The sequence below is a fragment of the Amblyomma maculatum genome, chromosome 4 (assembly GCF_055883805.1).
Source record: "Amblyomma maculatum isolate TAMU_Amacu chromosome 4, ASM5588380v1, whole genome shotgun sequence".
Lineage (NCBI taxonomy): Eukaryota > Metazoa > Arthropoda > Arachnida > Ixodida > Ixodidae > Amblyomma > Amblyomma maculatum.
In genome coordinates this window covers 175012639-175034615 of record NC_139347.1, presented here as the reverse complement: position 1 = coordinate 175034615, position 21977 = coordinate 175012639, and the positions used below count along the sequence as shown (strand labels likewise).

Sequence of the window (21977 nt, the reverse complement as noted above, 5' to 3'; positions counted from 1 at the left end):
AACATGTAATTGCACGTGTTCCAAAGAAGTATTCAGGTAGTTTCTATTCTACACTTAATAGTCATAGAGCTAAGACAGATGATGGAAACGGCAAAACATACAAGGTACGTTGAGCTCCTTTCTGCATCTGTTTGTGCTTTACTTTACCTAAGTGCAAATTATAAATACACAGCCTTTCTCAAGATTTTCGCTATTTCAATTTAAAAAAAAACGGGTATAAAAGTAGTTTACCAGCGAAACAATGCAGGAAATCTGCAGAATTCGTAGTTCTTAAAGGCAACACTGTCAGTAATGGACGTCCCAAAGTTTAGATGAAATACGATACATTCGTTATCATGATAGTTAATCACAATAATCATACTTTGTGAGGGTTGCTATCAAACAATGCCTTGTTTGAAAATTCTCTGTGGCTCTTTCTTTACATCAGCATGACCACTAAATACCTGGCTTCGAAGAGTAGTGATTGCACAAAGCAAAACCAGCATGATTTGGTATCAATTTCCAGAAGCTTTGAGTCAATAATAATTGTGTGCTACGAGAAAGCAAGCTTTTACTCCCTGTAATGAATGAAGAAATAGACTTACATGCCACGGTCGTCCACAACTGCCTGCCCGCTGTATGGTGCCCACATTTTGCGATTGATAAAATCTTTATAGGCTTTTCTAGAAGCAGTGATAGGTATGTGGGTGCCATCGATTGCACCACATGTCTGTGGGATGTGGCACTTTTCGCTAAAATGTCTAGATATTACTGCAGCCTCTTCGCTTGTAGGCATGTAGATGTATTGTTTGGCGAGATGCTTTTTTACAGTGCTGCAGAAAAGGTACACGAATTTCTGTACAGTGCTTTTGTGGACTCCAAACTGGTTTGCCACTACCCTATACTCACAGCAGCTAGCCAGTTTGTACAGGGCAATGGCAATCCGCTTGTCAACAGGCACTGGCTCTCGGACAAAATTGTTCTCCGGCGACATGAATGGAGCAAGGGCGGCACCCAATTCACAAACATTTGCCCTTGACATTCCGAAATTTCGCTTTCATTCACTGTCATCAAAGTTATTGCATACAATGTTATCCCAACAATATGTGCTCCTTTTTTTGTCCATGCTCGGCATTTTAGTGTTCGACAATACCAGTTGTTGGGCGAGTTAGTGTGCACGGTAATCCATAATAACAGCGCGACAGACGGGACATGGAAGGAAAGACGACAACACAGAGCGCTGAAAAAAAATTGTTCCGATACTTTAGCTATCAAGTGGGCTTCTATTATTTCCCTCGTTAGCGTGTCGCGGTTCTTTTCTGCCATTGGGTGCCATTGTTCCCAGTTCTGAAAGCTGCATGGTGTTACCAGTTTAGCACATCTTTTACTACCCTGTCCCAAATATGCTGAAAATGGACTGTAGTGCGCGGCATCGCAGCCATAATCCTAAATTAGTGGTCCAGAGTGTTGCTAGAGCAGTACGCCTAGTTATGTCGCCATGCCGCAGAAGGTACTGACCAGCAGAAGAATATTGCTTAATTTTGAGTATAATTTTTAATATTCACTTCCACCTATTATACCGCGAGAAGTATTTGTCAACGAGCAGTAATATATACTCAACGCGTGTGACGAAGCGCCATAAAATAAAAACGCAATATTCGCTGATGCAAGGCGAAGCCCGGCATATGTCCGCCTTCCACGTACGCACGGAGTTCGATGTGCCACCGAGAAATTTTTGCAGGGTATTGGTCCCTCACGCATAGATTAAGGTACGGCTGAGGCGAGCAAAGACCTCTTTCCAGGAATTTCACCCGAGAAATGCCGAGCACCAAGCCGAGCAAAACCTTGTGAATTCGTTAAAGAGAAAATAAAGCGTGTGAAATTGGCGGTACTGAGATAAACACAGGACCTCGGGATTGCGATGCGAACGCTGTGATCGTCAGTCCACCGCACCGCGCTGTTAAATAGCAGTAAATAAAATACAGGAGAGTGTATTCCTGCACTGCGGTACGCGCGCTGCATTTTTTGGGGGGATCTGGTCCTGCGGTTCAAAGGCATAGCTACCACTAATGGTGAACATATCTAGCTTGATCCTTTTGGAACACCGCATAAACCGCTCTATTACAGCCTCTGCACACGAAGATTAAAAACAGGCGTAGAAAAATGGTTACTAACCATGCAAAACGGCGACTTCATGGTCGGACCAACCGGCGGTGAGCGAGGCGACGTGATGGTTCGTACATGTTGACAACGAGCCCGGTGCCGAAACATCACGACAGATATAAGGATGTTATGCACACTTATCCACGACACCAAGATCATCATGAAATAAAGTTGGTGCAGGGACAGGAAAATGATTATGATCGAAGCAGACAACGCAGCCATCGCGAAAGCGCGGGAAAGCTTCAGCCAGAAAAGCGAACCGGAAGTGCCGGAAGCGTGCCCGATAACAACTTTTCCCGAAGCTAGGGGCAGCTGCGTGTAGACACCTGCGGGGTCGAGTAAGTGGTGACATCGCTTACTCTACGCTTACCCGACTCTGTACTGTCGAGTCCATGTATACAGGGCTTATGACGTACGAGAGAGTCTCGTCCCAAGTCTTGTGCTGGGTATCTATGTACAGTGAAATCTTGTTGGTGTTCGTTTTATTGAGTCTCTCCGTGAGGCCATTCGTCTGTGGGTGATAGGCAGTGGTTTTACGATGGCTCGTGTGACTGAGCTGAATTACGTCGTGCGTAAGTTGTGCCGTAAATGCCGTGCCTCTATCGGTGTTTAGTTGGGACGGCGCACCATGGCGCTACACGATTTTCTGCATTAAAAACTGGGCGATCTCAGATGACGTGCCACGCTTCACCGCCTTGGGTTCCGCATACCATGTGATATAGTCGGTCACGGCTATAATCCATTTGTTACCGACCGATGTCATCGGAAATGGGCCCACAAGGTCGATGCCGATTTGGTCAAACGGTGTTCGGGGAGGCGCAATAGGTTGGAGCAAACTCGCTGGCGTGCGAGGCGGCGCCTTTCGACGTTGGCACTCACGACAGCCTCTGACGCAGCGATGAACGGCGTCAGCAAGTTTAGACCAATAATAGGCTTGACGAACTCAGGCGAGTGTCCGTGCAAAGCCCAAGTGCCTGTCAACGCGCCGCGCGAGCAATAGAGCGGCGCCGTCGAGTAAAGTTGCGCGGCGCTGTCGCTTCCCTCGGTGAGGGCGCTACTGACGTAGAGGTCGAGGTGCACGGGTCGCACGGGTACGAAAGTCGGCTCGGGGCGGGAGCGCTATTATTCGCTAGCGGGATAACTGTTCCTAAGCATGAATCACGCATATTCAGCATATTTACTTGTAAGGCCGATATCCACTAAGCATAACAAGTGACCATGATTCTTGTTAGGCAATAACACCAACGCTATATGACATTTTATGTCAGGCAGTTTTAAGAAATTGCGCATGGCTAGAAAAACTGCATGACTGCTTCGCTAGCGCCAATGGTAATAGAAAAATTACAATGCTAGTCTACGCTGCAATAAAACAAAATTTAACAAGAAAGGCAACAGCATTTATTTACAGATTTCACAACAGCAATTGTCCTACAAGAGTGCCATGTAGAAGTGGTGCGATGAATAGTTGCTACAAGTAGGGAAAAATGTTCACAGGGACTGCTCCCTGATAGCACTTCAGAAGCCAGCTTGATTTACAGATAATTGGAAAAACTGCATCGCAGTATGCCATTGAGATCTGTAAGAACAATTTCAGTATCAGCTGTTACTTTCAATGATTCAGCGCGTCGTACAAACTTTGTTTTTTAACTTGAAAAACAAAAAAGACAAATATACGCGTTGCGTATTTCTCTTTCGGTCACTCCAAAATAATCGTCACAGTAGGCAAAGCTTGTGTTTTTGTTTTTTTCACAGAATTGCGCAGTTAGCGAAACAAAACAAAACTGCGCTGGAGCACATGTAATATACCACACAGAGGAGCTAACCAGGGAAGAAGTTAGTATCGCAGTCCAGAAAATACACGTGACGTCTTCATCTCGAGCTTGGCGCCCCGATCTCATCGTGGTGAATTGGCGTCGTGAACACTGGCCAAGGGTGCAAAGACGGCAATGAGGGCGGTGGTCCAGTCCGACCAAGCGGTGTAGCGGCGGCCTTCGTACAGGTGCCACGAGCGGCCGGCACAACAGCGATGGTCTTCCGCGACGGCGAGCATGGTATAGCGGGAGACCAGGCGGAACGCCGGGCAGCATCGTCCGTAAGTTCAATCCACGCTTCGGTATCATCACAACCACTACGGAACTGCAGAAGAGGTGCCGGTGGGGTGGTACTGAGAACACAGAGGGCAGCGAAGAGCGGCTAAGCGCTGCAGTAAAAAAGGAGGATAACTCCCGGCGAGTGGAGAGCGCTTCGAGAAGGAGTGCCAGGGCCGAATCCGCCGAGGAGGCACGGGCGCCGTGTCGGGCACGGGGCGAATAGAAGTCACAGGCACCGAGTAAGCCGGCCGTGTGACTGCACGGCCGCTTCGAAGGAGGCGCGGGTCGGAGAAGTCCGGGTCTGGCCTAAAGTTAGTCGGCTGTGTCATTGTAAATGAGAACAAGCAGACGCACGGCCGCTCCTTGGAACACACTTTTTTCTTTTTTATCCTCTCTTCCTCGTCTTCTCCTACTCTTCAATTCATCGTTTCCAAATTACATCACAGTATATATATATATATATATATATATATATATATATATATATATATATATATATATATATATATATATATATATATATATACTTATATATATATATATATATATATATATATATATATATATATATATATATATATATATATATATATATATATATATATATATATATATATATATATATATATTGTAACGAGTACAAGGCAGCGATCACTGATCGGAACAGTTCCACGCACTACACTCAGGTTCGTCCTCTTTGTCCTCTTTTCAGAGAGGCACGCGGCATGACCCCTCTCTTCGAACGCGGCGACTCGACGCGTTCGAAGAGGGGGGTAAAATTTAAACGTAACCAGTAAATCGCCATATTAAAATTAGGCTGCACACCACTTTTCGGCAGATTAGGACGAAGTCTAATATTGAGAGTATAAAGAGACAAAATTTTGATGTGTGGATATGTGTGGAAGTTCTGCGGAAGTGTCCTCTACACGCTCCTGCAACATAAGCCTATTAATGAATTATCTCCCTCATTGCACGCGTTAGCGTTGAAAAGCGAGACCTTTAGTTCATTAATTCAAGCGGCTATTGTATGCGCATTGTATGCATCAGCAGTCGCTATTATATAGCACGTTGAGCGGAATCATGAAGTCAAAACAATAACGCGCATAACGGCGCAAAATGATCAGAGCATTAGGTGAGATTATTAGCTTTGTGATGCGCTTCCGAGCAGTTTCATGTGGCTTGGAACAAATGCACAGTAGATCGCAGAGGCAGCAGAGGTGACTAGTCTTCGTCGGGGTGAAGTTCTTGCCGCCAATGTCGTTGAACCACTTTTTCATTCGAATGGTGTCCTTCTTCCCACTCGGAATTGCGAAAAAAATGAAGCGTTTTTCACGACAGCTTGTGCAATTAAATATGCAGCAGCTCGGCATAGCGCTGCATTAAAACAGCGCGAATAGCACGAAGTGCAAGCGCGGAATGCTAGGGAGCTCGCTCCTACAAACGGCGGCTACCTAAGAAATTGCGCCAGCTAAAAACGAAAACACAAAAAGAGCGAACGTTTCGCGCGCTTTTCCCGGCGACGGCCCGCGGAGCCAATCACCGTTGAGAAGACCGCCGATGGGAGAGTTGAGAGAGGAAGATGTGCGAGGGGGCGCGGAGCGGCGGCAAAGTTCACAGAAAGTCGCTACTTTCGTATTATCAAGCGACTTTAGCTCGTAGTCCCCGAACACCTCCGTGCCACCGTTTAACAGCAACTACACGACACGTCCACTGCGGGTCATCTTTATTGATCTCGCACGTACGACGGCGTCCGCCGCCGTTTCTTTTGGCCAGGCCTCTACCGCTCTGTTCGTCGTTACGGGGCTTCTGGTGACCGGTATCAGCAACGGAAGAAGCCGTCGGTAGTTCCGGCTGGATACCTGCAGCCAATCGACATTCCAGTAGAGCCGTTTTTCCGAGTTGGCCATTGATCTCCTCGGGCCTTTCCCACTCTCTTCGTCGGGGAATTAATGAATTGCGGTGGCCACGGTATATACTACGCGCTACGCTGTCACCCGAGCGATACCCACCAGCTGTGCAACTGACGTGGCTGCGTTTCTTCTCCACGACGTCATCCTGCTCCACGGTGCTCCACGCCAGATGCTTACTGATCGTGGCCGTTGATTTCTTGCTCGAGTAGTCGACGAAATTCTCCGGTACTGCTCCATTAAGCACTATTTCACCACCGCTTACCATCCACAAACGAACGGCCTCACCGAACGCCTCGACCGCATGCTCACGGACATGTTGTCAATGTATGTATCGGATGATCACCGTGACCGGGATGTTACTCTGCCGTTTGTAACGTTCGCATATAATTCCTCCCGTCACGACACAATGGGCTACTCACCTTCTATCTTCAATTCAGCCGTGACCTTCCCCTTCCGTTTGACAGCATACTGCCTCCCACAGTTAATGCCAGTTCCTGTGTTCGTGACGCCATATCTCGAACTGACGCAGCCCGTGTTATTGCTCGCTGCCGACTAGCTTCCTCCCAAAATTCCCAGAAACACCGCCATGATTCTCGTAACCGGGACGTCCACTACTCTCCGGGCTCTCTCGTCTTGCTCTGGTGTCCCGCTCGTAGAGTTGGGCTGTGTGAGAAGCTCTTGCCACCCTACGCAGGACCCTACCGTGTTTTACGGCCAGTCACTTCTGTGACATACGAAGTCACCCCTGTGTATCCGCCGTAACAGTCCGCTATGCCACGTACCAAGATCGTTAATCTCGCCTGAATGAAGCCGTACTAACCTGCAGTAGTTCGACATAATGCGCACCGGGACTGTGCTTTTCGTGGGGGTAATGTTACATATAAGCCCAGCATCGCTAGATTTTGAAGAAGACGATGATCAACAATAGTGACGCGGAAGGAAGACGAAGCTGTAGCAACGGTAGCTGGTGCTACGAGAAGGTTGGCGCCTACCCGAACATTCACTTAGGTTATCAGCCGTTGCGTTCTCGAACTAACCTTTTCGCCATGTATCAATATATTATTTTCTCATGCATTTCACTCTCTTCAGTATTGCCCCTACCTGCTCCGAAGAGATCCAGGCAAATAAATAAATGCGAGTTTTTAGTACACAAAAACGTACTAAGCTTTGCTTCCAGTCGTCAGGCAGTGATTAAGGATTAATTGGGTGGCTAGAAAGGAGTTCTTTAATTGTTACTTTCCCTGTGAGAGAATGGATGCCGTCTGTTGAGGTTCTAAATCGAAGTGCTCCTTTATTTGCAGAATTTAGAACGTTGGCTCATGTGTAAAAATGGTGGTCGACAAGGCAGCAGCGCAAATCCACCCCATATCAACAGTGTATACCACGTGTCCTCTGTTGTAAGGAAAATGTGAGAAAAACAGGCGAAGAAAACATTGCTGCGGATGAGGTTTGGACCTCTGCCTGAACAAACAAATTAGCGCCCCTAGACCAGCCACGCGATCACTATGCTGTCACTGCGTTTTATCTATTTACTGAAAATATATAATATTCACAGAAGAACCATGAGCCATGTTTGACTGAGATAACATAGGCGGTCATGATACGTATAAGTGTACAACTGTCGCGTTTTAAAGCAAGCATCGTTGTCTTATAAAGTTCCAACTGCAACGCACTCTCGTGCTGTGCCGAGAACATCGTCATGTTCATGAAGTTTTGTATGCGTCGCTCCTTCATTTAGCCTAGGTAAATGCGACATCACATGCGTCATCTGGGCATGTGCGGCCAAGACCGCGAGCGTAATGCTGGGCGAATCCACCAGGTGGCGTGACAAAAATTATGGAGGGCACACAAACTCCACCTTTAAGGGTATGGAGCGAGAGTGGAGGCTACCAACTCACATATGTAAAGCACCCCTTCAACCAAGCCATGTAAATGCGCCGGCGTGGTCTAGAGGTAACGTGAATTCAACTGCCCCTGAACGCTGGTTCCCGATATTATACTCTCATAAAAAGGAGGCCCAAGTTGGCAGCTACTGCCAAACGTTTCGTGACGGCGCATGCATTCTGACTGCTCGAAAAACCTGCCGTAATGTATCTCTCGATACAAAAGAGGAGGCGTGCCATAGAGGAAGCCAGTCTCGCATAAGACAGATACCGCAGCAGTGGCGAACAGGCTGCCTATAACGTGTAGACAGAGTGGCCCGTTGCCGAGAAGCTTACTAAGCTCGGAATCAAGCCAAGATCGAAGTGGCAGTGCAGTGAATGTCTAGCGAGCATACCGCTAATACTCTTAACTATGTTAAAGGATAGCTGAAACTGTATAATTTTTCCGCTCACAGTCAGAAATTCTTATAGTTTCACTAAACCCAGCTTTGCTCAACAATTGCTGCAGAACAGCCACTGCGTGTATGGCAAAAAAGTTAAGAACCTAATTACTAATTGCTCAAGTGTGGTCACGGAAGCTGGATTTCACACAAATCATGATATTCGGTATGCGATGCTCGTGCATTACTGTGGCTACATTTAAGGTTACTGTGTCAGATCTGGAGGGTCATAGCTTTATCTGAAGAAACGGATGACGACACTGATGACTTAGACTCACCTACTTTGTTGCACGTGACTGAACAAAATGTATTTGATTTATCTCATTGTTGCGAAGCATGGGAAAAGCAGCGATATAGACTCATCTTGGAAATTTAATTACTGCGCCCTGAAACAGAGAATACTGAAGCAGCATCAGAGAGGAGGCGCTCAGTCGTGTTTCAAGGGAGTGTAATAAGGAACAGCCTGTGCAGTTGCCCCATTTTGATGATGAACATACAAGAACTAGACCAGCTCACATGCCGCTTCACTCAACCAGGTTTACTTTTTTGAAGAAAAAAAAGACGTGCTTTTCTGCAGGTCTCCCAGGGTGCACTACCGAACTGCTGTTTTATAACTTGTATGCATAATAAGTATCATTGAGAAGAAAACGGAGCAATCCTCAAAAAATGGCCGGTTTGTTGGTTTTTATTACATAAAGTTTTACACTGTAGTGCGATTCAGGCTGTGAGAGGAGCCAAAGTGAAATGCTCGGAAATTTCTTACTCTCGAAGTGTTCAACGCACGCTGATACCGCAAAGTGCACGGGTGTCTTGTATTTCGCTTCCATCAAAATACGACCGCCACAACTGAGCTTGAACCCTCATGCTTCGGATAAGCAAGCGAGCACGCTATCACTAAGTCACCGTGTTTGTACCCACAACCTAACCTGGCGACAGCTACCTGCCGCAATTGATGGCATAAAAAACTTAAGTGAATTGAGGATAAACACTTCCTGGGCAATCCTATTAACACCGACTTAACAGATTGCTGGAATGCATGCGTATTGTTAAGCGCCTTGATTACCGGCATGCGCATGGAAGAGCACGAAGAATGCTGACTCTAACAAATTCTTGTGCGCAATTTTCATTGCCCGACTTTAGGCAACCATGCGGCAACCAACAGCGATGCTGCGGACGATATAAAATACTCGTCTCGAATCGCCGTCTCGACGGTAGCATTTGTTTTTATTTCATTTACTGTCTTATTGTGCACGTCTGTACGTCTGGGTCAGTTTCCAATGGCGGCCTGTCCAGCGGAGCCAGGCTTTCTTAGCACCCCCTGCTGCGTCACAGGTCTGACCGCCGCCGTGGTCAGTTGTTCCGCAGCCGCTGGTGACTGAGGGCCGGGGTTTTATGGAGCTTATCATAGGAGGTTGTGGCCAATTACTGCACCAGGGTGGCCAACTCCTGTTCTGGTGAGGGAGTGCGTTGCCGGAGGTTTTTACCGGCATCAGGTCGCACCCCAAACCTGTATGTGCAATTCCATCGACACGCGGATTTTTTTTTTTTTTCATCCGGTGGAGAATTGCGCGGCACCGGGATTTGAACCCCGGTCCTCTTGCATGCGAGGCGGATGTTCTACCGCTACGCCACCGCTGCACCCCCGCTATTGTGCAGGATGTAGAGGTAATCGGGAAAGTTCGATGTAGTGACCACAGGATGGTGAGGTCCCGAATTAGCCTAAATCTGAAGAAGGAACGCTATAGATTAGTAAGAAAGAAACCTATCAACGAATTAGCAGTGAGGGGGAGGGCAAAAGAGTTCAGGATCTCGCTAAATAATAGGTATTCAGCTCTAACTGAGGATGGCGACATTACCCTAGAGGCAATGAACAATAATTTCAGAGGTATCATTACTGAGTGCGCGGTAGAAGTAGGCGGTAGGATAGTTAGAGAGGATACCGGTAAGCTGTCTAAGGAGACGAAAGATTTGATTAAGAAACGACAGAGTATGAAAGCTTCCAATCCAACAGACCAGATCGAATTGGCCGAGATATCAAAGCTAATCAATAAGCGCAAGGTGGCCGATATAAGGAAGTATAACATGGAGAAAATTGAGCATGCTGTAAAGAACGGGGGAAGCCTTAAAGCGGTAAAGAAGAAATTGGGCATAGGCAAAAACCAAATGTATGCGATAAGGGACAAGGCGGGCAACATCATCACTAATATGGACAAGATAGTCAAAGTAGCCGAGGAGTTCTATACAGATCTCTACAGTAGCCAAAGTAGTCAGGACCGTAATGAGATTGGCGGTAGGGAAAAACAGTCAGACGTTCCACCAGTAACGAAGGACGAGGTCAAGAAAGCACTAGAAACTATGAAAAGGGGGAAATCAGCTGGAGAGGATCAGATAACTACAAATTTGCTGAAGGACGGGGGGGATATCGTGCTAGAAAAACTGGCCACCCTGTATACGCAGTGCCTGGTGTCATCGACGGTACCAGAAGCATGGAAGAATGCAAACATTATCCTCATTCACAAGAAAGGGGACTCTAAGGACCTTAAAAATTACAGACCAATCAGCTCACTGTCTGTTACGTATAAGGTATTTACTAAGGTAATCGCTAATAGAATCAGGACAACCTTAGACTGCAATCAAGCAAAGGATCAAGCAGGGTTTCGGAAACGGTACTCTACTATCGATCATATCCATACCGTCAATCAGGTGACAGAAAAATGCTCGGAATATAACCAGCCCTTATACATAGCATTCATTGATTACGAAAAAGCATTTGACTCAGTTGAAACCTCGGCGGTGATGCAGGCATTGCGAAAACAGGGGGTAGACGAGCCGTACGTGAAAGTGCTGGAAGATATATATAGTGGCTGCACAGCAACCATAGTTCTACATAAAGAAAGCAACAAAATTCCCATAAAGAAAGGTGTTAGGCAAGGAGACACAATCTCCCCAGTACTATTCACAGCTTGTTTAGAGGAAGTATTCAGAGACTTGCAATGGGAGCAGTTAGGGATAAGGGTAGATGGAGAATACCTCAGTAATCTGCGATTTGCTGATGACATTGCCTTGCTAAGCAACTCGGGGGATGAACTGCAAATAATGATTGATGACCTAGACAGAAAAAGTAGAAAGGTAGGCTTGAAAATCAATATGCAGAAGACTAAGGTAATGTTCAACAGCCTCGGGAAGGAACAGCAGTTTACATTAGGTAGCGAAATACTGGAAATAGTAGGCGAATATGTGTACTTAGGACAGATAGTAACCGCAGATCCGGACCATGAAAAGGAAATATCAAGAAGAATAAGATTGGGATGGAGCGCATTTGGCAAGCACTCGCAGATTATGACTAGCAGCTTACCGGTATCGCTCAAGAGGAAAGTATACAACAGTTGCATCTTGCCTGTACTCACCTATGGGGCTGAAACATGGAGGCTAACCAAGAGAGTTCTACTTAAGTTGAGGACAACCCAGAGGGCTATGGAACGAAAAATGGTAGGGGTAACATTAAGAGATAGAAAGCGTGCAGAGTGGGTCAGAGAAATAACTCAAGTTACCGACATTCTAGTGGAAATTAAGAAGAAGAAATGGACATGGGCAGGACATGTAGTGCGAAGAGAGGATAACCGATGGTCGCTGAGGGTAACAAACTGGATTCCAAGGGAAGCAAAGCGTAGCAGGGGGAGGCAGAAAGTTAGGTGGGCGGATGAGATTAAGAAGTTCGCAGGGGTCAAGTGGGTGCAGCTAGCACAGAGCTGGGATAAGTGGAGAAATATGGGAGAGGCCTTCGCCCTGCAGTGGGTATAATCAGGCTGATGATGATGATGATGATGATGTGCACGTCTTCCAAGCCCAGTAGATCTTGCGTATGCGAGCATGGCATCGCTACATTGGTACCGATGCCATCTAATCTCGCAAGATTTGAACATTGTTACCGAAGCTATCCCGTCTTTTTCTGACTGTTCCCGACCTTCAGCCAAAACGGCTGACTATTATTACGAGTTAGGGGTGATGATCAGCAAGGCGTTATCCTCTACCGATCGACGTGCACTGAAGCACGTTCTCGTGCCAAGTTCTTCTGTGTTTGATGTTGCCAGGACAGGATCTTTTTCATTTGTGCCAGACTATCGTATGCAACATTCATTTAAGACAGGGAATGCCAATCCCATCAGGCAGAAACCATATGGAGTGTCCTCAGCCGAGCGTTAAATTATTTAAGAACAAGTCCAAGAGAGGCTGCAGAAAGGAGTGATTCCTAAGTCTTCGAGTCCGTGGGCAGCGCCCGTAATACTATTGAAAACGAAAGTCAATGTATGGGGATTTTGCGTTGACTATCTTCGCTTGAATTCGGTCACGAAAAAGGACGTGTACCCACTGCCACGCATTGGTGACGCTGTGGACTGTCTGCGCTCTGCATTGTTTTTCTCGCCCATTGATCTCCGCTCCGGATATTGGCAAATAGCGATGCACCCGTGCGACAGAGAAAAGACTGCATTCGTGACTCCTGACAGCTTGTTCGAATTTAATGTAATGTCGTTCGGCTTGCGTAATGCGCCTGTGACGTTAGAACGTTTCATGGATACGGTTCTTCGCGGCCTAAAATGGGATATTTGCATGTGTTACTTGGATGGTGTTATCATCTTTGGCAACACTTTTGAACAGCACCACGAACACTTTGTAATCTTCCTTGACTGTGTTGGCAAAGGTGAACTCATTTTAAATACCGAGAATTGACTCTACGAAGAACGACAAACTCTTGTACTTGGCTTTCTCGGGGACAAGGACGTCATTGGACCTGATCCGCAGAAGCTTGCTGCAGCTAGAGACTTTGAAAAGCCGCGTACAGTCAAAGGTCTTCGGAGTTTTTTTGGACTGTCGTCGTATTTCTGCAGCTTTATCCCTGGTTTAGCGCTCCTTGCACATCCCCTAAATGTCCTTCTGCAAAAAGACTCACAGTTTATTTGGACACCAGACTGTTATTCCACTTTCAATCAGCTGAAATTTTCCTCTGACCTAAGCACCCCTTTTGCGCCACATTTGTCCTGAACGAACGAAAATATTAGTGGAGGTTAAGTATAGGCGACTCAGAACATCTGTGAAGTTGTTTCACTACGCTACGGAAACCCGCATTTTTTAAAACCTTTATCCAAGCTATCCGGGACACTATAAACACACACACATACATAAAATGCGCGCGTGTATGTGTGTGCGCACGTACATCCGTAATTCTAAAATAAACGCCAGTCGCTAACACCGCCTGTGTTGTTTTCTCGCTCCACCCTGTGTTAGAGCTGTTCCCAACATGCTCGCAAACCAACACACCCACCTCTGCACTCTTCTCAATAATCAGCTTCAATCATCTGTTTAACACACACACACATATATATATACATAGAGAGAGGGTTGCGACAGACGCGGCTGTTCAATTTCACAGTTTATTTTGTCGACAGTTTCGGGAATAGTATAACCTTCCTCAGGACAAGTTTACAATATTCAGTCTTCCAGTTTACAATACCCAACAAGACTGGATATTGTAAACTTGTTCTGACGTAGGGAATACCATTCCCGAAACTGTCGACAAAACAAACCGTGAAAATGAGCAGTTGAGTCTATCTTAACGCTCTACTTTATTCAGTGAACTGGACCATTGAAACGCACTGGATATTGTACATATGTATGTATATATATGTATATATATATGTATGTATATATATATATATATATATATATATATATATATATATATATATATATATATATATATATATATATATATATATATATATATATATATATATATATATATATATATATATATAAACATTCCTTTCGCCTTTTAAGCAAATCAAATGTTTTCAAAGAGTACAATTCGGTTATCAGCTAATTGGTTATTTTTCGTTACTTGGTATCGGATTGATAAAACAGCTCAAATTTAACTATCACAAGGTGTCTTTGTAACAAACGTTTGCCTCCCACGAGAATTTTTCTTCTGCTATTTTGAACCGAAGAACCTCTGTGGTTTAAGGGTAGCGCAGCGCACCTATCACGCTGTCTGAATGCTATGTGCTTTCTTCGAACCTCATCCAAATTAATTGGGTCGCTTGCCAGCTGAGTTACTTTCCTTGGTTGCGAGAAGCTCCTCAAGAAGTATGCCGCAAATTTAAATACTTTTCATTGGTTTCTTAACGTTTATGGCTCAATTGACTCTTTGCAATGTTGTGTGGAAATTTGGAACATCAAAACACGCTGAAGATATTGCTAGTGAATATTTTCTTGTTTTAATTTACAGAACCTAGCTAATACCTTACACAGATATCAGAATCTTTTTTTTTTCAGGAAAAACTCGAGGTTCTTAAACAAGCGTTTCATGAAAGCGCTTGATAGCAGCCACCAAAATCTCAACAGGGCAGAAAGCCAGGCAAAGAAATGAGGTCCGTAACTCACGAAAGCTGTAATAACCGGTAGCGGATAAAGAGAGGTTAATGTTTGAATCTCGAAATGCCTTCCTGCTGCATGCGGTGCCCGAGTCTCGCCCCAGCAGCCGATGGAGCGCTGATGTGCGCTTCGTTTTTAATCGCATCTGTCGAATCGTACTTCTCGGTATAACAAAAAAACCCCTAAAACCTCCTGTCTCCGGCATCTATGCAAACGTGGCGTCATAAAGCGCCTATTTAAAGCAACGTGCCAGATGACAATGAGTTAGGAAAGAAAACTGGTACTTAAAAAAAATTTTAGCTGTCAATAATTAAAACGCTGCTTGCATGCGGCAAAGATAAGGAAGGAAAATGAGCTAATTTTTAATTTTAAAAAGCGGTCTTTTATTATAGATCACTTTCAAAATAAAGGCCATTAGAAAATGGGACCTTCAAGTAGAGGACATCTGAGATAAAAAAGACTTCAGTGCTATCGTATTACCAACCCGTAAGAAAGATACATGGTTTCTAGAATGTTTCATTCTTTCGTGCGGCTGTACAAAGGAAATTTGTGAAACATTTAGGAACACTCTCCGCTATCAGTTCAACGAAATCAGCTCTCTTATATCTCCAAGCTAAGGTGCAGATGAAAAAATTATTGACGGCACCTTGTGAACTAATTCGAAATATGTACGATGTTTCTCGGTCCCGAAATTGTAAAAGAACGTAATTTTTTACTGTGCTTCGGGTTTTTTAAATTAAATGGGCTCTTAGCTTAAGTTTTGCTATTGAACCTTATTTGATCTTGTTTAAACTTTATCTCTCTACAGATTCTAAGGAGATACAAAATAGAAAACCACCACGGAGACATCGGGTTCTGGACAATGATGACTGCTAGGCCAGAAAAAGCAGTCAATTTGAGATTTCTTGAACGAGGTGTTCCTTCTTAGAATGGCAGGCACATTTGTCAAGCTTTGTGATTTTCTTTAATGAACAATCGAATATAGTGGACACATTCTCTTACGCGGCGTCAGAGCTTATATTGCATATGAGAAAGGACATCGTTATATACAGAGGTTCCTAAGCCTAGATCTCGTACATAAAAGCCATGTGAGCGTCGTGCCAACGAAGCGGTGCTTCCGCAAGCTTCGGGATATGTAGCATTCGAACTCTTCTTGCCTTCAGTGTACGTTCCGAGAATTCTCTTGACGTTGCTGTGCAACTTCAACTATTCCTCAGATTTCGGATTGTTTACTCTGTGCGCAATAATTCTTAACAAACTAAAGGAAAAATTGCGCCACTGATGTAAATTTCCAATAAAATTGATACTTTCTTATTATAAACAAAATATTTTTACATCGACTCTATACCCTTTATGCTTCAGCCGGGCTACAAAGCGTGCCACTACTTCAACTGAACTAACGTTTTTTATAAGCGTACTCTATCGAAACAAGTACCGCTGAGCGTACGTCGAGGAGAGCCTATTTCTAGGACATCATATGTGTGTTTGGTTTCTGCATGCACCGAACATTAGTTCTTGTTTAAAATGAAGGTGCCTGGCTTAATATCAGTACCAGTCACCAGAGTTATAAGTGTATTTCTAGAATTGTAGTTTTAATTTATGAGTAGTGTCTGAATGAATCACTGCCGCTACTTCTAACCATGCCGGTGAACTTCAACACGCACACAGACGAGCCGAATGGCCGTTGCCTTATTTAGGTAGACTTCAGCAGAGCAAGACCAGCCAGCAATAAAAGGGTAGTTGCGTGAACTACTTTCGTCGCTTGTGTACGCTGCTCTAGTAGTACAGAACTGATGTGGTTCCAGAGGAGCGATAAGTAGGTGGCGCAAGTTCTGCGCCAACAGTATGTAACGAGGCGCTTTGCACAGAAGAAGTTATAATCATCGTCATCAGCCTTACGGCACCAACTGCAGCGCAAGTGCCTCCCTCCACAGCTCTGCAATCAGCTGAGTCTTCACGAAAGGCCAAATCGAATGAAGACTGAACATACTATCCCAAGGATACAACTTCAGACATCGTCTTTTGAAGTACAATTAATGCTCATCGTGTTTGATCAGAATTAATTAGAAATCTCCTCCCCCTGCAGTGTCGGCGACCCAAAAGAAGCGGATTTCGTGCAGCTGATGCCGATGGGGCCAGCAGCTACAACGATTATTGATTTATTGCAATACTTTACTCTAACAGTTCAACAAGTTTCTTTCATGCTTTCCGCAACAAATTTATATAATATATTCATAAATGGGGGGGGGGGTGCATTACATAACACCACCAACATCAATCATGCGAAAATTGCTGGTTTTGCGTTGCAGACAACACGTAATCCTAATCGAGTTCTGTATAAATGAGGTAAATTGTATTTATTCATAAATATATTGTTACGAAGCGGCAAGCCGATGAAGACAGAAGACAGAATATGACCGATGACGATGGTAGATGACGTTTAATGAATGTTCGCGGGCCTAGCGCGAGCGCTCCTGCCCGCGCCACTGCCTGCTTCTTCTTCCTTGTCGTCCGTAACATGACCCGTGGCCACCGAGCGATCGTCCCGATCGTGGACGAGGAAGTTTAGCGATGTTAATGATTTGATGGCAAGATGATGGGCGTGTCTGGATGCTTGAAGAAGAGGAAGAAGGAAGAATAGAACGGCTTGCCGGTACGATGTCTGATGCGTGGCTGATCCGCCTCCCTTCGAGCTGTCAACCATCCGTCACCAGAGTCCATGGGACCGATGGCTCGAGGTCACGTCGGGCAGCTTGGGCGGGGGTTGCGTGTTCGTGTCCATCGGTTCCTTCGGGTCATTCGGGTCTTTCGGGTCCTTCATCTCGTTTCTTATCAGTATGTCAGTTCTCCTTGTCTTCAGGTCCGGGCTGGGGGCTGGGCGGTGGTAGTTGTTCTGGTCTGGGCTAGAAGGGCTGGGGCGAAGTTGCTCGGCGATGTCCCTGGGCCCTCGGTGATGGTCCCGGCTTGAAGATGGCTTCGATGCTCCAAGGCGAGGATGGGGATGCCGTACCCCGCACCTCCAACCAAATGTTACGAAGCGGCAAGCCGATGAAGAGACAGAATATGACCGATGATGATGGTAGAGGACGTTTAATGAATGTTCACGGGCCTAGCGCGAACGCTCCTGCCCGCGCCACTGCCTGCTTCTTCTTCCTTGTCGTCCGCAGCAATATTGTTACACTGTACTGTTTTGTAAGTTAGAGACGCCATTCACCATGTGTGTGCGAAAGTTCAGCGAGAGTAAGTGCGAGGTTTTCGCTGTTTGCTTTCAGCGTTGAAACTGACGCTACATAGATTTGCTCTCTAGAGACCTAAGAGTTCCATAAGCTGACGCCGTCTCATTTACTCGCTGCTGGTCACAAGGTGCCACTGCAGTGAGTTCTCGAACATCCACGTTCTTTCTGTTATCTGGAGTGAAATCTGAGGGTGCTGCAATTCCGGAGCCACGTAGCTTCCACTAATGATGAACTGACACGCTTCCTGGCGCGGGACAGGAGGACCTTTAAGGTGAAAGTTTTCAATGACTTATGCTATCGTCGACCAAAGCTGTCCTCGCGACCAGCGCACCTAAATGGTCGACAGAGAAAGGACGTCATCAGCCACCAAATTCGAAGCGACCAACCAGAAGTGTCATCTTGTCTAGTGTCCCTGCCATCTGCAATACCACATTTGAACGCTCTTCAAGTAACGCCACGCGACAGGAGCGATGGTGTACCGCCCAAACACACACCTGTCGGAGAAAGTGTGATACTGTGCTTTCTCTTTCCTTAAAACGAATTACAAATATATGTAGTACTGCAACAAACGCCGATAATAGGCGAAAAATGAGACGCAAATCATAGGAGAGGAAGGATAGGCTTTCGTTATTCTCCTCTTAAGAGACATCTGAGATACCCTCTATTTATTTTGTCCTACAGAGTGGCATGACTAAGATCCTGAATTCAAAAAACGTAGTTTGTTCGTATGTGCTCAGATATGCATGTTTGCTGAAAGGCAGATATTCCTCTACAGTCAAGCCAGTCATCTCGGGAGTTCCACAAGGCAGTCTTTTAGGCCCCCTTCTTTTTATTCTCTACATCAATGATCTTATTTCCATAGATTCATCTGCAAAACACATTATTTACGCTGTTGATACAAGTCTGTTTTTCTCTGGTCACTCCAGCATAGAGCTATCCAGTCGTGCTAACATAACCTTGGAAAAAATTTGAATACTGGGCGTGTCAAAACAGTTTAAAACTCAATGTCAGTAAAACAAAAGCCGTTCTCTTCCATCCCAGAAATAAAGCATTCGAGCTGCCTTCTCTTGTACTCAGTGGCACGAAAATAGAAATCGCTCACTCTGTGAAAACGTTAGGCGTGTACTTCTCAGAGCACATGACATGGGACGTTCACATAGAATATTTAGTCAACAAATTATCACGCACAATAGGTTCTCTACGCCGACATTTCCGTGTATTTCCACTTAGTATTAACATTGTGCTTTATAATTCACTGCTTTCGTCTATTCTGAACTACTCCTTGCTAGTATGGGCAACAACAACAGCAGAAAATATTACAAAGTTACTACTCCTTCAAAAAGGTGCAATAAAAATATTACTAAAGCTTCTTACCTGAAACACAGGACCAATATTTAAGCAGCTAAAAATAGTTAAAGTGACACCTTTGTATAACTAAAGCGATTATATAAACAAGGCGTTGGTAAAAAGGACAACACACTAACACTCATAGCAGCGCTTCAAGACAACATAAACACATACGACACCCGTAACCCGGAGCATTGGCACGTTACAGCGTGCCGGACGAACTATGGCAGGCAGATGTTTCGCTTCAGGATTCCTACCATATTAAATCAATACTTTGCTAATGGTGGTCAAGATTTCTCTCTTCCTCCCATTAAAAAAATCCGCGAAATGTTTCTATAAATACATATTTTTAAGTTAGGTGTTTTGTCTTGCGGCGTTTCTGTTTTATTTTCATGAATTTTTCCTGATTTACCTAGTGCTTTTTTGTGGTCTAATGATTTCTCTATTGATTGTTTGTTCACTGTGTGGGCGTGACTTTCTCTGCTGTGAAATGCCGTCATATGCAGGGGCAGCCACCCCGTCAAGCTGCTCTTCGAAGCAGCCTTTTAGCGGCTGCTCCTTTCCTTTCCTTGAAGTAAAGAAAAAAATAAACTATTATTATTATTATTATTATTATTATTATTATTATTATTATTATTATTATTATTATTATTATTATTATTATTATTATTATCATTATCATTATTATATGAGCTGCCTAGTTCAGATGACGAGAGAGACCTATTCAAACGTCTGGTAGTTGCCCTTCAATGATGCTAACTTCTTTGTGCTCACGAGCTTGCGAGCTTGCTCGAGCATGAAGAACAGACTGCCCCCCAGTCAGGATGTTGACTATGTACCGACATAAGAATTACGGATACATAAAAGTTAGAAGACTGCCCATTGAATGTATGTGGTACCAGTGGGCTGTAAGGTCAGCCTATATTTTGATACATAGCCTCATCATCAGCCTGATTACACCTACTGCAGGGCGAAGGATTCTCCCATATTCCTCCAATTAACCGGGTCCTAGCACAGGACCGGGTTACACACTGCATGCACACAGCTGCATCAACTTGACCCCTGTGAACTTAACCTCATCCGCCCACCTAACATTTTGCCGTCCCTGCTATGCTTTCCTTCCCTTGGAATCGAGTTTGTTCCCCTATGCGACCGTCGGTTATCCTTTCTTCGGCTACATATGTCCTGCGCATGCCTATTTCTTCTTCTTGATTTCTATAGAATGTCAGTGGCGAGTTAATCCTCTTACCCACCTGAACATTTCCTATCTCTTAACGTTATCCCTACCATTTTTCTTTCCATAACACTCAGCGTTGTCCTCAACTTAATTAGAACCCTCTTTGTTTGCCTCCACGTTTCAGCCCCATATGTAAGTACAGGTAATATGCTGTTGTATATTTTCCTCTTGGGCGATACCGGTAAGCTGCTAGTCATAATCTGGGAGTGCTTGCCAAATGTGCTCCATCCGAATCTTATTCTCCTTGTTATTCCCCTTTCATGGTCTGTATCTGCGGTTATTACCTGTCGTAAGTAGACATATTCGCCTACTATTTCCTGTGCTTCGCTACCTAACGTAAACTGCTGTTCCTTCCCTAGGCTATTGAACATTACCTTAGTCTTCTGCATATTGATTTTCAAGACTACCTTTCTACGTTTCCTGTCTAGGTGATCAATGATTCTTTGCAAGTCATTCCCTTAGTTGCTTAGCAAGACAATGTCATCAGCACATCGCAGATTAGTGAGGTATTCTCCATCTACCCTTATCTCTAACTGCTCCCATTCCAAGTCTACGAATACTTCTTCTAAGCAAGCTCGGAATAGTACTGGGGAGGTGTGTCTCCTTGCCTAACACCTTTCTTTATAGGAATTTTGTTACTTTCTTTATGCAGGTCTATGCATGTCAGTATTTCTTGTAGCAATTTCACGCACGACTCTCATCTACACTCTGATTTCGGAATGCCTGCATGCCCGCCGAGGTTTCTATTGACTCATATGCTTTTTCGTAATCAATTATAATGCTATATATAATGGCTGATTATATTCCGAGCATTTTTCTCTCTCTCTCTCTCTCTCTCTCTCTCTCTCTCTATATATATATATATATATATATATATATATATATATAGATATATATATATTGTAGCGTGTGCAATAGCAGCCGCTAGGCGGCTCCTCATCGAGAGTCTCGTGCGCGTACTCGAAGAAATCGCCCCGTGGCGTTCGAGAAGAAGCTGAAGTCGGCTGCTGTCACTCAGTGCTCTCCGGACCTGCTCTTCTGTGCCTACTAGGTCAACCCCCTATTAAAACCAACCGTATGGTTACGGGCCTAAACGGCTACGTGGCACTGGTGGAGGTGAGGCCTTGAATTACATGTCTCGGGCCTCTCGCAGCCGCTCATCGAGTCCCAGCCGGCTTTCGCTCGTGTCGACACCCGTTCATCGCTGCAGCCGTCACCTCCGAGGTCTGGCGCCGGAATTCGCTCCTCTACCTGAACCGACGC

At 45.0% G+C, this 21977-nt stretch overlaps 1 protein-coding gene across 1 annotated transcript in view; it reads left to right on the top strand.

Annotated features, from left to right (window-relative positions):
• The window catches only part of LOC146193520 (putative cytochrome P450 301a1, mitochondrial), a 122880-nt gene extending 107058 nt beyond the window's left edge, over nt 1–15822 (top strand). The window contains exon 10 of the mRNA XM_084600571.1: nt 15703–15822. Within this exon, the coding sequence (XP_084456697.1) occupies nt 15703–15822 (120 nt within the window). The remainder of the gene's footprint in view (nt 1–15702) is intronic.
• The last annotated feature ends 6155 nt before the right edge of the window (nt 15823–21977 follow it).